This window comes from Papio anubis, chromosome 14 (assembly GCF_008728515.1).
Source record: "Papio anubis isolate 15944 chromosome 14, Panubis1.0, whole genome shotgun sequence".
NCBI classification, from domain to species: Eukaryota; Metazoa; Chordata; class Mammalia; order Primates; family Cercopithecidae; genus Papio; species Papio anubis.
In genome coordinates, this window is record NC_044989.1 from 69,093,004 (window position 1) to 69,105,681 (window position 12,678).

The following is a 12,678-nucleotide window of genomic DNA, read 5'->3' on the forward strand; positions in this document are numbered from 1 at the left end:
TTCCTTCAATTCTCCCCTCCCCTTTTTTTGGTTTGAAATACTCTTTAACACCTAAGAATGTGATCTTTTGTTCTTTATAGCTAACATTTAATATAAACTAATGTTGAATTTATCAAAAGCAAGTTCATAATCTTTGAAAACATACAACTTTTTAAATTATTGATGGGCTGAACCATTTATTAGTTTTTTAAATATTGAGGTATTCTTGCATTCCTGGAATATTCTAGACATTTGAGTGGCAAAACAGGCAAAAATCTCTAACTGGCATGTTTCTGGCATGTTTCACTGCATAAAAGGTGTAGAAAATTATTCTCATTTTTTCTCTGCAGAGACTGTTCTACTCGTCACTGTTTCCATGGTGGTTTTTTTGTGTGTATGGCAGTTATATATATTATTTAGTTTCTAATCTTTCTTTTAAAAACTTTATTGAGGTATAATTTATATGCCATAAAATTCCTTCATTGTAAGTGTATGATTCAATGATTTTTAGTAAATTTATAAAGTTGTGTGATCATTATCACAATCCAGTTTTAGGACATTTTTATTACCCCAAAATGTTCTCTCCAGCTGTTTTGCAATCAATCCCTGCTCTCACCTTCAGTCCTGGCAACCACTGACTCTATAGAATTGCCTTTTCTGGATATTTCTTATGCGTGGACTCATATAATTTGTTGTCTGTTGCATTTGGGTTCTTTCACTTAGCTGAGTGTTTTCGAGGTTCATTGTGCGGCATGAATCAGTCCTTTGCTCCTTGGTGTTGCTGAGTAGTAGTGCTTTATTTGGCTTTCCCACATTTTGTTTATCCAGTTACCTGTTGATGGCTTCTGGATTGTTTTCAGTTTTGACCATCATCTATAATACTGCTGGAAACATTCACATACAAAAACTGTTATGGACATGTGCCTTCACATCCCCTGAATAGATTCCCAGCAGTGGAACTGCTGGGTGCTATGGCAAGCTTATGTGTAACTTTTTAAGATGCATCTAGTTAAGGGGTTAAAAAAGCTCCCCTCTCTGTTGAAGGAAAAGTTCATTTTCTTCTTGTTTTTCTTCTTGTGTAGCTCCAGGTTAGTTGGAAAGGCACCCTCTGTTCTCACTGATATTGTGACCTGGTTGAGGAGCCAACAGGACAGAGCTGTTACTTTTTGTCTGGCCTGACTTTGGGCACCCAGGGTAAACTGGAAATAACATGCCCCAGCCAGGTCTCTGTGCACACTTGGAAGTAGCTCTCAGGTCTCCCTCTGTTCCCTGCTTCCATGCTGCTGCTGTTCCTCTCCAGGCGTTGTTAGTGCAGGTTTTTCTTGGGCCCCTTCCACAGCCTCTGGGGCAGGCTGTTCCATATGCATTGAGTTGTGGGACCAACAGCTGTCTTCAGTTCAGCCTTGCCTATCCTACATCTTGCAGAAATCCCTCTTCCCCCAAAATGACATGCAGATAGCATCCTTCTTTACTTTTACTTTCATTTTAGATTTCCCCTTATTATTACTGAACTAGTCCCTTTGTCATTTTAATGGAAATTTGGAAATGGAAGCTCTTGCCATGAGGTCACCTAGAATTCTAGGTGGTCATTCCTTCCTAAGTTCCCTTGCAGACCACCCTCGGGCTCCCTCGGGTTTCTACTGCCCTTTCTCCCTCTCTGCCAGTAAGTGTTGGGGTAATAGCTGACTTTACAGGACATACTATCCGTACTGGCTGCCTCAGTAAGTCCCTCGGTTCTTCCCATTCATCAGCTGATAAAGTGACAGTGCAGGGGGATGGAGGCGGATCTGTCTGGGAGGGAATGTGTATGTGAGTGGTGTAACATCTGTGCAGTGTCATTCTGCTGTGCTCTGAGGAGTAACAGGTCTGAAATGCAGACCTTGGAAAATGGACAAGTTGAAGTTTAGAGCAATAGTTGACGTGTAAAAAAAAAAAAAAAAAAAAAAACAAGCCTAGTGAATTTATTTTTAAGCCTAATAGAATCTTGAAAAAAGCCATTTATTATATCAACATTCCAAACATCAACAGAGCAAATATAAGGAACCCCCATGGAGAACCACTATTGAAATGCAACACAAGATTTTGTCACATTGTTTTATCTATCCTTTTCTTTTTCTTTTATTCCCTTTTATGCTAAGATATTTTAAAACGAATCCTAGACACATTTTCCCCATGCTTAAGTATGCATCCTTAAAAAATATGGAAATTTTATTTTCTAACCACATTGTCCTGATCACGCCTAACAAAACTAATCAATAATTCGTTGATATCATCTATCCTCTATCCATGATCAAATTGTCTCCGTTTTTAATGGAATCTTTTTATCAGGTTGTAGAATAGGAGAAACACATTATGGCTTGTTTCCTGGGCCCACCCCACTGCTAGTATTGTTCATTGATCACTTTAACTCTCAGTAGAGTTAAAGTTTAAAATCACTGTTCCCTAAGAGCTGTAGAGGCCCCAGAAACTGACTGGAGTGACTCCTGTTAGGATGTAAGGGCTTGTGGCCTCCCCGAGGGCCAGTGCTTGATGGTAGTTGCCAGTACTTGAGCATTGTCCTGGGAGGGTCCTTCCTGTGAATTACTCAGGCCGTGTAATTCATCCATGCTTATGCAATACAAATATTTCAAGCATCCTAACGCACTTATTTATTTATGAATGCTAGTGACCAGTGAACCAAAACCTCTTACCTAAAATAAATGACTAGCTTTGACAATGGAGGGGTCCGTACTTCGATTGCTATTCCTAATTTAACACACCAGTAGGGTGCTGGGCAGAGCTTACTGCACTAATTATCCTGCAATCTTACCTGATGAGAATTGTTCTTCCTTTACACTCATGCCTGGGAAAGCAGGTAGCTTGCATATGCAGTTAAGCAGCTACAGTGTCACCCCAGAGAAATCTGCCCTCTGATTGCCAAATCTCCACTTTGCCTTGTGCTGAGGAAGAGGCAGCTCTGGGGCAGTGTTCAGTAGGAAACGTTCATGATTCCGCAAGCTTCTTGTTTTTACACGTGGCTTCCTGTTATGCAGAGATAGGCAGAGAGGGCCGGGTAAGGTGTTGCAACTGATGGAGACACGCAGACCCACAAGAGGCAACTGCACTCTAAATTCCTAAGAAACATGAAAGCCACAAAACATGAACACTGGAGGGGTGGCCCTGGAGAGGCATCCTAGGTCAAACAAATTTGCTGGAGTGCAGAAAAACCTTGCAATATTTGTTCCTGGCTCAGGTTTCCAGAGCTGCTGATGAGAAAGAAGAAACAGAAAGCCAGTACTCCTCTCTCTGTCCCTTTCTCTCACTCTCTGTCATTCTCTTTCCTCTCTCCCTCTCTCTTTCTTTCTCTCTTTCTCGTTCTCACTCTCTGTCATTCTCTCTCCCTCTCTCTTTCTCTCTCTCTCACACACACAAAGATAATGTCCCTCTCTCTGTCTCATATTGCTACCAAGACAGCATTTTTTACCTCTTCCTGCAGAAGACATAGCTATTGGTGCCAAGCCACTTTCCAAAGCAGAATTTTTTCCTTTAGGTTGACATAGTCGCTTGTCAAACAATAAAGGGCATTTCTAGAATCCATAGAACATGGGAAAATTAAATCTGCCCAATTCCAGAGTATTGAGGCAGGCATTTAGGGAATGACTTTTAGATATTTCTATGAATTAGGTTATACAAATTTGTCTCAAGGGTGAGTGCCCTGGGAATACCCGTGTGATTTAATTTCAGGGTACAGAGAGAAGGCTCCTTTGCTGTTATCAGTCTCACATTAAGATGCCTTTTGAAGGGGCAATGCTTTTCATACTAAAATTAACAATGAAACTCAAAAGAATGATGGGTGCTTTTCGATGGGGGGCCATTGGCTTTGAAGACAGAAAAGGGATACAGAAAATGAGCCTGAAGTTTCTGAAGTCAAACATCCTAATTTCCTTCTGGATGGAAACTGAGGGCCATCATCCCACAGTCTGACAACAGGATAGGTGGGGGGTCTGCATGTGTGTGTGTGTGAATGTGGTAGGGGCTTTGCATGTGTGTATGTGTGCAGGGTGTGGGCAGGAACGTATGAATCTGTTTATCATTTTCAGGTGGTAGTGATGCCAGGTCTGCTGTTTCAGAGAGCTCTCCAGCAGGCTCCCTCCTCAGCTGTGGTGTGGGCCTGACTGCCAGCCCACAGTAGCTTAGCTCAGTCTCTCTCCCTCCCATGCTTTGGCCACACCGGGCCTTGCTCAGAATCCCTAGGTCTCTTCACATGAGCTTGAGTAGCAGCTGGTAGGATTACCTAATATGTCCATTTTCCTGTTGGAGTGTCAGCACAGCCTCAGTGGTGGGCTTGAGGTTTCAGTACCATTTATCTGTCACCGTTTTTTCAAGGCCAACTGAGCCTTGCAGAGCATACGCTGGCGGAAATAGCACAAAATTGTGCACAATCTACAGGCAAAATGGGTGGGGCTGAGGCAGCTGCTTCACATGATAGGTTAGGAACAGTGGCTTTGTTCCCAGTTCAGTGAAGGGTGGCATGGTCTCTCCTGTCCACTTCACTTTGGGTTCTTTAACCCTGTGAATTACTAGACATGGATTCCATCTCCAATGTGGATGCCTCTCTTTACCACAAGAATACATGCTCCTTTCTGGGCTGTGGCTTAGGTATGGATCTTGGGCTTTGAAATCAGATTTCTAGTTGTTAACTGGAGCAGATCATTTCACCTCTGCGAGCTTTGGTTCCTTGTCTGAAAAATGAGGGTGAAAATATGGTGCTTACCCTAAGGAGCATGAGCATTAAATGACACAGCTGTATAAAGTGCTTGCACTGTGACTGGCTCATGGTAAGTACGCAACACATAAGTAACTATTGATATTCATCATTGTTAGATCAGGGATTATATCTTCCATCAGCCACTCTGCTCAAGTAAGTACAGTGAATATATCCAGAAATCCCACCAATAGGTAAATTGGCCAATATTTCTTGCAAATACAAAATGCCTGCATGGTGGCTCACATTTCGTTCTAAAACATTTATTTTATCAACTCAGCAAATATTTATCAAGATGCTTCAACTGCCAGATGCTTTTCTAGGAGGTGTGGAGTTTTACTAAAAATCCCGAGGAAAACAGTACCCTTTTCTGTCTTGCATCTCGGTTTATCCCCATAGCCTCAAGTTAGAAATGCTTCCTTCTGTGCTGGTTTCCTCTATGCCATCTTTTCTTTGGTTTCTGAACATCTATGCAAATAACTTTTCTGGTCTGAGATTTTCATGTCACTCAAATCTCCTGGCTTTCACTTGCACCTCTTTTCTCCCCCTAATCTCTTTCTTAATTCATAAGCCTTACTTATCAAAACCAAAACTCTTGGGAAGCTTGAAGCTCTCAGTCCCCGCTCACACTTTATCATGTCCAGACCTGGACTCACCCAACTGTTCAAACTGGCCTTGTTCTCTGATTTCCTTCCTTGCTTCCATGAATGGGTCTCCTAGATCTGTCAGGGCCGTGTCTGATTGATGTCATATCCTCAGGACCCGAAATGGTTCTGGTGCATGTCAAGTCCGCAATCTTGAATGAATGAATGGGGAAAGCTGCCTTACCTGAGCCACTCAAACCCCAAACCTCACAAATATCTTTGTCTCCTGCTCCTCCTTGTTCAGCAGGTGGCTGAGTCCTCTCGGTATTAGCCTCTCATATTGTTTCCTCTTCCATCCTAATCCAGGCTTCTGACTTTGCATCTGGGATATTGTGCAATGTCCAGCTAATCTCCCTCTATTCAATCTCTCTCCCTCTTTTCATCCCTCCCTTCCTTAATATTTTATTTCTTTTCTCTCATTTAGAATAAAATTGAGTCCATACTATAATAATAATGTTAATAATAATAGCTTTCATTTAATGTCCATGTTTTAAGAAGCAGGCACTGGCTGGGACCTGTCCACTTATCCTTACTAATCCCTATGGATTTATCACCTCACGAGATACATGTTATTATCACAGTTTAACAGAGGAGGAAACTGGCCCTCAGAGATAGACTATGGCTTACCCAAGGCTGTGTATGTAGAAGCCTGTGCACTTCTGCTACTTTCTCCTTCCTTCTCTCTGTTAGGCACTGCGCTAGGTGCAGGATACAAGGATGAGCAAGGCCAAACATCAGGGCAGTACCCCTGTCTTCTTAGAGTGCGAGTGGAGAGGGAAGACAGGGAAAGAAAAAAGTACCAAGCAAAGTGATGAAGGCTATGATGCACATGTGTCCCCAGTGACAAGGGTCCAGAGCCAGGGAGCAACTAAGTCTGGCAGGGCCGGGAAGGCTTCTCACAGCAAGTGGGGCCTGAAGGGATTCTTGAAGGACAAGTAAGAGTTTTCCAAGAGGTCAAATTGTATGTAGGTGGGGGCGGGGGGGGAGGACATTCCAGCAGAGAGAATGGCACGCTGTCCTGGATGAAGTGCAGGATGGGTATGGAGAAAGAGCAGGAAATGCAGCAGAAAAAGCCACGAAGGACTCCAACTCCATGGTAGTTTAGCCTTCATCTTTTAGGAGGGAGGTGTTGGGGGTCATCAGAGGCTTTTAGGCAGGAAAGTAACATGATTAGAATTCTGTTTTAGAAGGCTCACGTCATAAGCAATGCTGTCTGTGTTGAATATAAGGAACAGGCAGCCTTCTGTGCTGATTGGTTGGCTGGGAGAATGTCACTCAAGTACATCAGAGAGACCAGCGGAGGTAAAGCAGGTTTGGGCGTGTGTGTCAGTGTTAGCAGGAGGAATGGTAGAGGTGAGAAGGGGAAAGGTAGTAAGTTTGATGAGGTGGTAAGCATGATGAGCTTGACATTCTCACGGAGGTGGGTTAGGAAGCTGGATGGATGGGTCTACAGCTCAGAAGAGAGGGCTGGGGGAAGCCATGCAAATTCTACTCCCTTTTTCAAATCCATTTAAACATGGTTCCCAAACTAATGCATGGCTCATATCAACATACTGAGAAAATACCTGAAATTGTTTCCCCAGCTCTGAAAGAACTATTCACACCTCGCCCACACATTTACAGCCATCCAAAGTAGAATCTAGACTGAGTCAGAATTGAGAGCAGATTATTTTGAGGGTTCAGTGGCAGAAGATGAAGAAAGGAAGTGATAACGTTTCTCAGCTGACTTCTCTGTTCATACTTCCTTCTTTAATTTTCCCTTGCCCCATCTTGGGGCAAAAAACAGCTAACTTCTACTGCAGAAACGACATCCCTAGGCATGTGGCACTTCTTCTATTTCTCTTCTTTCCCTTCCAGTACTGTCTCTCACCTGCAGACTAAAATTCAACACGAACAGTCCAGTCATACAACTGTATTTTATCATGGGCATCCCTTGCTCAGGAATATGAAATAGCTCCCTACCACCTCTCTAATCAAGGTTGAATGCCTCAGTCTGTCACCTAAAGCATCTTCTTCTCTGGGCCTTCCAGCTTGATTTCTCTATTTGATAAAATGCTGCCTCACCTTTATGGCCCATTTCCACCCCACGCTTTGTAATGATAACACTCAGGTTCTGGCAAGCGCTGACCGGCAGAACTGTCTGTGATAATGGAAATATTCTCTATCTGTGTGTCCAGTACTGTAGCCAAAAAACACACAGGCTTACCAAGTACTTAAAACATGGTTAGTATGACAGAGAAAGTCAATTTTAACTTAATGTAACCTATTTAATTCATTTAAATGTACACAGCCACTCATGATTAGTGGCTACTATACTAGACAGTGCAGTGCTAGGGGCTTTCTCATCCTCTCTCTACTAGAGTAAGGTGAGGTTTCTAACCTCATTGAGGTCCTCATTTCTCACTTGCCCCGGGGTGTTCAGTAAACACTGAGCAACTGCCTTCCCACCTTCCCCCCTGCCGCCCTGGTCTGCCTGCAGCCCCCTCTCCAACCCTCAGCCTGGTTCAGGCCTCCTTCCTGAAGGGCTGGGAACGTGCACTTGGGGTACAATGACTGGCTCACAAGTGAAGCTTATCATGGTTATTATTTTCATTATGAGAAACAGCTCCATTAATAGTAACAGATCTCTTTGTTTACTTTATCCGGAACGAGTCACACCCACAAAGAAGAGAGACTGTTCAAAGAACCTAACAAGAAAAGTTAATCAAAACCAAGACAAACTCAAGGCCCCCAGACTTTCTTCTCAGTTATTTTAATCATCTCATGCTAGGCCTGGCTGGTGAGCAACACTGTGGACTAAGGAGGGAAATGGCTCTGCACATGGGATGGAAAGTGCCCCTGCTTAATCCCTAGCTCATCTGAGACCCCAGCTCTCTCCCTACCCCTAGGGTTTGGGCCTAATTCCAGCAGTGTGGAAGTTTGTACTGAGCTATCCCCACTCTCTAACTTGTAACAGGTGGCTCATTGCCCATAGTTATATCAAGTATGGTGGGATGTTAACAGGCACTGAAGAAACACTGGTTGGATGTAGAGTGAGTGGTATCATTTATGGATATAAAACATGACCAGGCAGAGCCTTGATCAGATGTAGGCAGACAAGGTGGTTGCCTTCTGCCACAAGGGCATCAAAGGTTTTCTTGGCCAGGTCTGGGAACATAAGATCCTCACACTTATTCCTGCCTTTGCCAGGTCATTCTTGCAATGCACACGTGCTCCTAGGAGGGTTTTTTGTTTGTTTGTTTTTGTTATAGCTGTTTTTGCCACAACAAAGCATGAAACATTTCACAAAACTATGAACAAAATACCAGCAACTAATGTCTTCTATGCTGAGTGAATTCTCTCCAATCTGTAGTATCTTTTTTTCTTCTCCTAACCCCCTCCCACTTCTTCAATGCTGTTGGAGACTTTCAGTTACACCTAACCCCCACTGTGGTCCTAACGATGTCTGTGGGCCTCTGGGGGTGGCCCAAGGGGCCTGAGTCCTTCTAGCCACCATGTGGCACCTCCCTGTTTTCCCCCACTCCTGAGTTGGCTCCATTTGATAGCATCACCCCAGAAGCCAAGTAAAGGTTCCTTATATGCCACTGCTAGAGGGGGATCCTCCCTCTCATATCTGATGTTGCTTCAGTTGGATGATCACAAAAGCCACACTGGGATGGACTTCACTGAGGTTATTGAGGTGGGGGAGAATGCCTCTGCATCTGCTGGAATAAATCACTCTTTGATTTTCTCCAAAAGTTTTGCGTGTAAACTACCTTTTTCATTTTTGCCTACTGTCTGCCCTCTTTCTAGGACAGATAAGAGTCCTTGCAAGGTACAGTCTCTGACTTACAAAGATACAGAGCTGTATACAGTCCATCAAATTTCCTCCTCCACGTTGTATTCTGCCAAAATCTTTCTGTAGTTCCCTTGGGATCATTTCCACAGCCTTAGAGCAAGTGATCAGCCCACAGTGGCTGCTCTTTAATTACAGATAGAAGGCCTTGAAGATAGCAAGTAACTGAGGAGCAAGATCTCAGATAAAGTTCTTAACTGGGCTGCTAAGACACCCTGATATAAAGCAAATCCTTTGTAAGCAAGCTACGAAATTGTCATCAAAATATCAAATTACTTTTTCTACATCTGAGTATAAGCACTCTTATGACGATGTCTGTCCAATGGGATGCTGAATCAAATACGTCTTGCAACCTGGGATACAACCTAGTATGACCTCACCAGGTCGCTGGTGGGAGGTAAGAAGTGACTGCCAGATGGAAACAGGTATAAGGGTGTATTACGGGAACTCAGACCCCTTGTGAGGGTCAAGGGAGCCCAGTTACAGTGGAGTCCTCTTCAGACAGCAATATTGGACAGAAGGGCGAAATGTGGAAATAGGGTGATAACTCTAGACACAATTGGAGATAGCTACGGAAAGACTCTGTAATACCATATAAAACTCTGGTGTTTGAAAGTATGCCATGACTATAAAGACTGAGAATCACAGGCGTAGAAAGAGATAGAAATAATGGAATCAGAAAGAATGAAATTCCGTCCTTTGCAGCAACATGGATGGAGCTGGAGGCTATTTATCCTAACTAACTCAGAAACAGAAAATCAAATATCCCATGTTCTTATTTATAAGTGGGAGCTAAACAATAGGTAAACACGGATATAAAGATGGGAATAATAGGCACTGAGGACTCCAAAAGTGGGGAAGGCAGGAGGGAGGTAAGGACTGAAAAATTACCTGTTGGTTACAATGTTCAATATTTGGGCGATGGGTACACTAGAAACCCAATCCCCACCATTATGCAATGGACTCATGTAACAAACCAGCATATGTACCTGCTGAATATATTTTTCAAAATCAGTGAGGAGGTGTTGGCAATTTAATGCATTAAAGATAGGAAAGAAGAAAGAGAGGAAGCTTGATGATGGAATGACATTTTCAAGTGAAGAGAGAAGTTGAAGAAGTTCTCAGTGATGACCCCCATCCTTTTAGTAGGAAGTAAAGTCATCTGTTGATAAAAATAGTAAGAGTAGCATATACTTACCTTTGACCAGGGACTGTGCTAAGTGGTTTGCATATGTTTGTTTAATCTCTACAACAATTCCATAAACTAGGAAGTATTATTATCCTAATTTAGCAAGTGAGGAAGCCGAGGCTCAGAGAAGCATAATCTATCCACTGTCAAAAAGTCAGGAAAGGGGCCGGGCGCGGTGGCTCAAGCCTGTAATCCCAGCACTTTGGGAGGCCGAGACGGGCGGATCACGAGGTCAGGAGATCGAGACCATCCTGGCGAACACGGTGAAACCCCGTCTCTACTAAAAAATACAAAAAACTAGCCGGGCGCGGTGGCGGGCGCCTGTAGTCCCAGCTACTCCGGAGGCTGAGGCAGGAGAATGGCGTAAACCCAGTAGGCGGAGCTTGCAGTGAGCTGAGATCCGGCCACTGCACTCCAGCCTGGGCCACAGAGCGAGACTCCTTGTCAAAAAAAAAAAAAAAAAAAAGTCAGGAAAGGTAGAACTAGTCTCCAATCAGGTGAAATGAAATGGGGTGAGAGTAGATTTTATGGCTTAGTTTAGCTGTGTCGTGAGTGGTCCAGGGACGGACAAAACCTGAAAAAGGGGGTTGGAAGATGGAGCCTTCCTCCAGCAACACTTGGCAGAAGTAGAGGGGTGCAGACACTGGGTATTAGCAAGTGTGGAGGGCAGCACAGTCCAAGGAGACAAGGGCATCGTTGAACTGGCTGGGAAAGAAGGAAGGTGGGGCTCAGAAGGAAGTGTTGAATGGGGACCAGGATGATCGATGGAGCGCTGGGTAGGGACGGAAAGGAGAGAGTGGCCCTGGGTGGGAGTTACCATGGAGACAAGATGTGGAGGTACAGGCTGCACTTAATCAAATGACAGGCAGACTTCCTGTGTGAAAATAAAAGCCAATTATACCATGCAGCAGGTTCAAGGGGCTCTGGCTTCAAATCCTGCTTCTGAGTTCTATTGGCAGTGACAACCTAACTGTAAAGGTAATGGGAAGGCAGCAGCAGCGAGCTGCTTGTACCGCATAAAGGGCTGGGATACTCTCCGTGGACAGGGGACAGAATGGCACTGGGCAGGAGAATTCAGAAGGTGCCAACTCCCTGCAGTCTGGCCCTGTGGCCGGGGGCTGGGGTTTGAGTGGGGTCCGCTGGAGGAGGCCTGCATTCGACAGTGAGGTGGGAGCTAGCACAGCTTGTGGCGTGTGGCCCCTCCTCTAGCCGGCCGCTGTGGAAGAGTGCCCGGGCAGCTTCCGGCGGCCTCTGCAGCTGCGTGGGACTCACCCCGAGCCTTCAGAGTGAGGCATTATTTTCTCCTCTCTCTTGTCAGATACTGACTCCCACGCAGGAAAAAGGAAGCACCTTTTGTCAGATGCTGTGGCCACTTCCTCTTCAGAAGTCTCCAGCCAACCTTTCGCTTTGCAGAATGACGGGGCCCGCCGCGGTGCCGGACTGCCTGTGTACCAGGCCACTGGCCGCTGCCTGGGTTTTGTTCTTAGCCTGGCCCTGACCGGGAGCTGGCCCCTCGGCTGCTTCTCTGGCTCAGGGGGAACTTTCTCTGGCTCAGATCCGGACCCCTGAACTGGACCTGGCTGTCGTGCCCCCCTCGCTCCTCAGCCCCTCTGGAGTTCCTCCCTCCTCTGCGCCCACTCTTTGCTCACTGCCCCATGTCCCTCAGTCAGTCGGCCTGTCTTTTCCTCTCTATAGCTCGGTCAAGGAGTGTGATGACTGGCGAGCAGATGGCGGCCTTCCATCCATCGTCCACCCCCAACCCGCTGGAGAGGCCCATCAAGATGGGCTGGCTGAAGAAGCAGAGGTCCATCGTGAAGAACTGGCAGCAGAGGTACTTTGTGCTGAGGGCACAGCAGCTCTACTACTACAAGGATGAAGAGGACACGAAGCCCCAGGTACCAGCCAGGCTGTTTGTCCCGTTCATAAGGCACGGAGGAGGCGGGCCTGGAGTCCGCTGGGATTGCATTTAAACTCACTTCTTAATAGGACCAGACACACCCATTGGAAAGGAAATTGCTTTTTCCTTTATACCATTTTCTAGATACGTAAACTGAGTTGCAAAGATGACAGAGTGGTCCTCTAGGAAGTCCCAGGATGGGCATTGTGGAGTTTCCTACACGTGGCTCTAAGTCAAGACCGGCAACAGGGCGGTGATGGTGGTGACACTCAGTCAAGGGTTCAAGAGAAAGTGGATTTGGGTTCAGGAAAACCGATTGTGGGACTCATTGATTTGTTTGTTCAGTAAGTATTTACTGAGCATTTATTATATGCCAGACACTGTTCTAAG

General features: G+C 45.1%; 1 protein-coding gene across 3 annotated transcripts in view; it reads left to right on the plus strand.

Annotated features, from left to right (window-relative positions):
- Nucleotides 1-12,678, plus strand: part of ARHGAP25 (Rho GTPase activating protein 25) — a 93,828-nt gene that overhangs the window by 27,316 nt on the left and 53,834 nt on the right. For all 3 annotated transcript variants that reach the window (XM_031655242.1, XM_021924898.2, XM_031655241.1), the window contains exon 2: nucleotides 12,087-12,286. In XM_031655242.1, coding sequence (XP_031511102.1) covers nucleotides 12,087-12,286 — 200 coding nt within the window. The remainder of the gene's footprint in view (nucleotides 1-12,086; nucleotides 12,287-12,678) is intronic.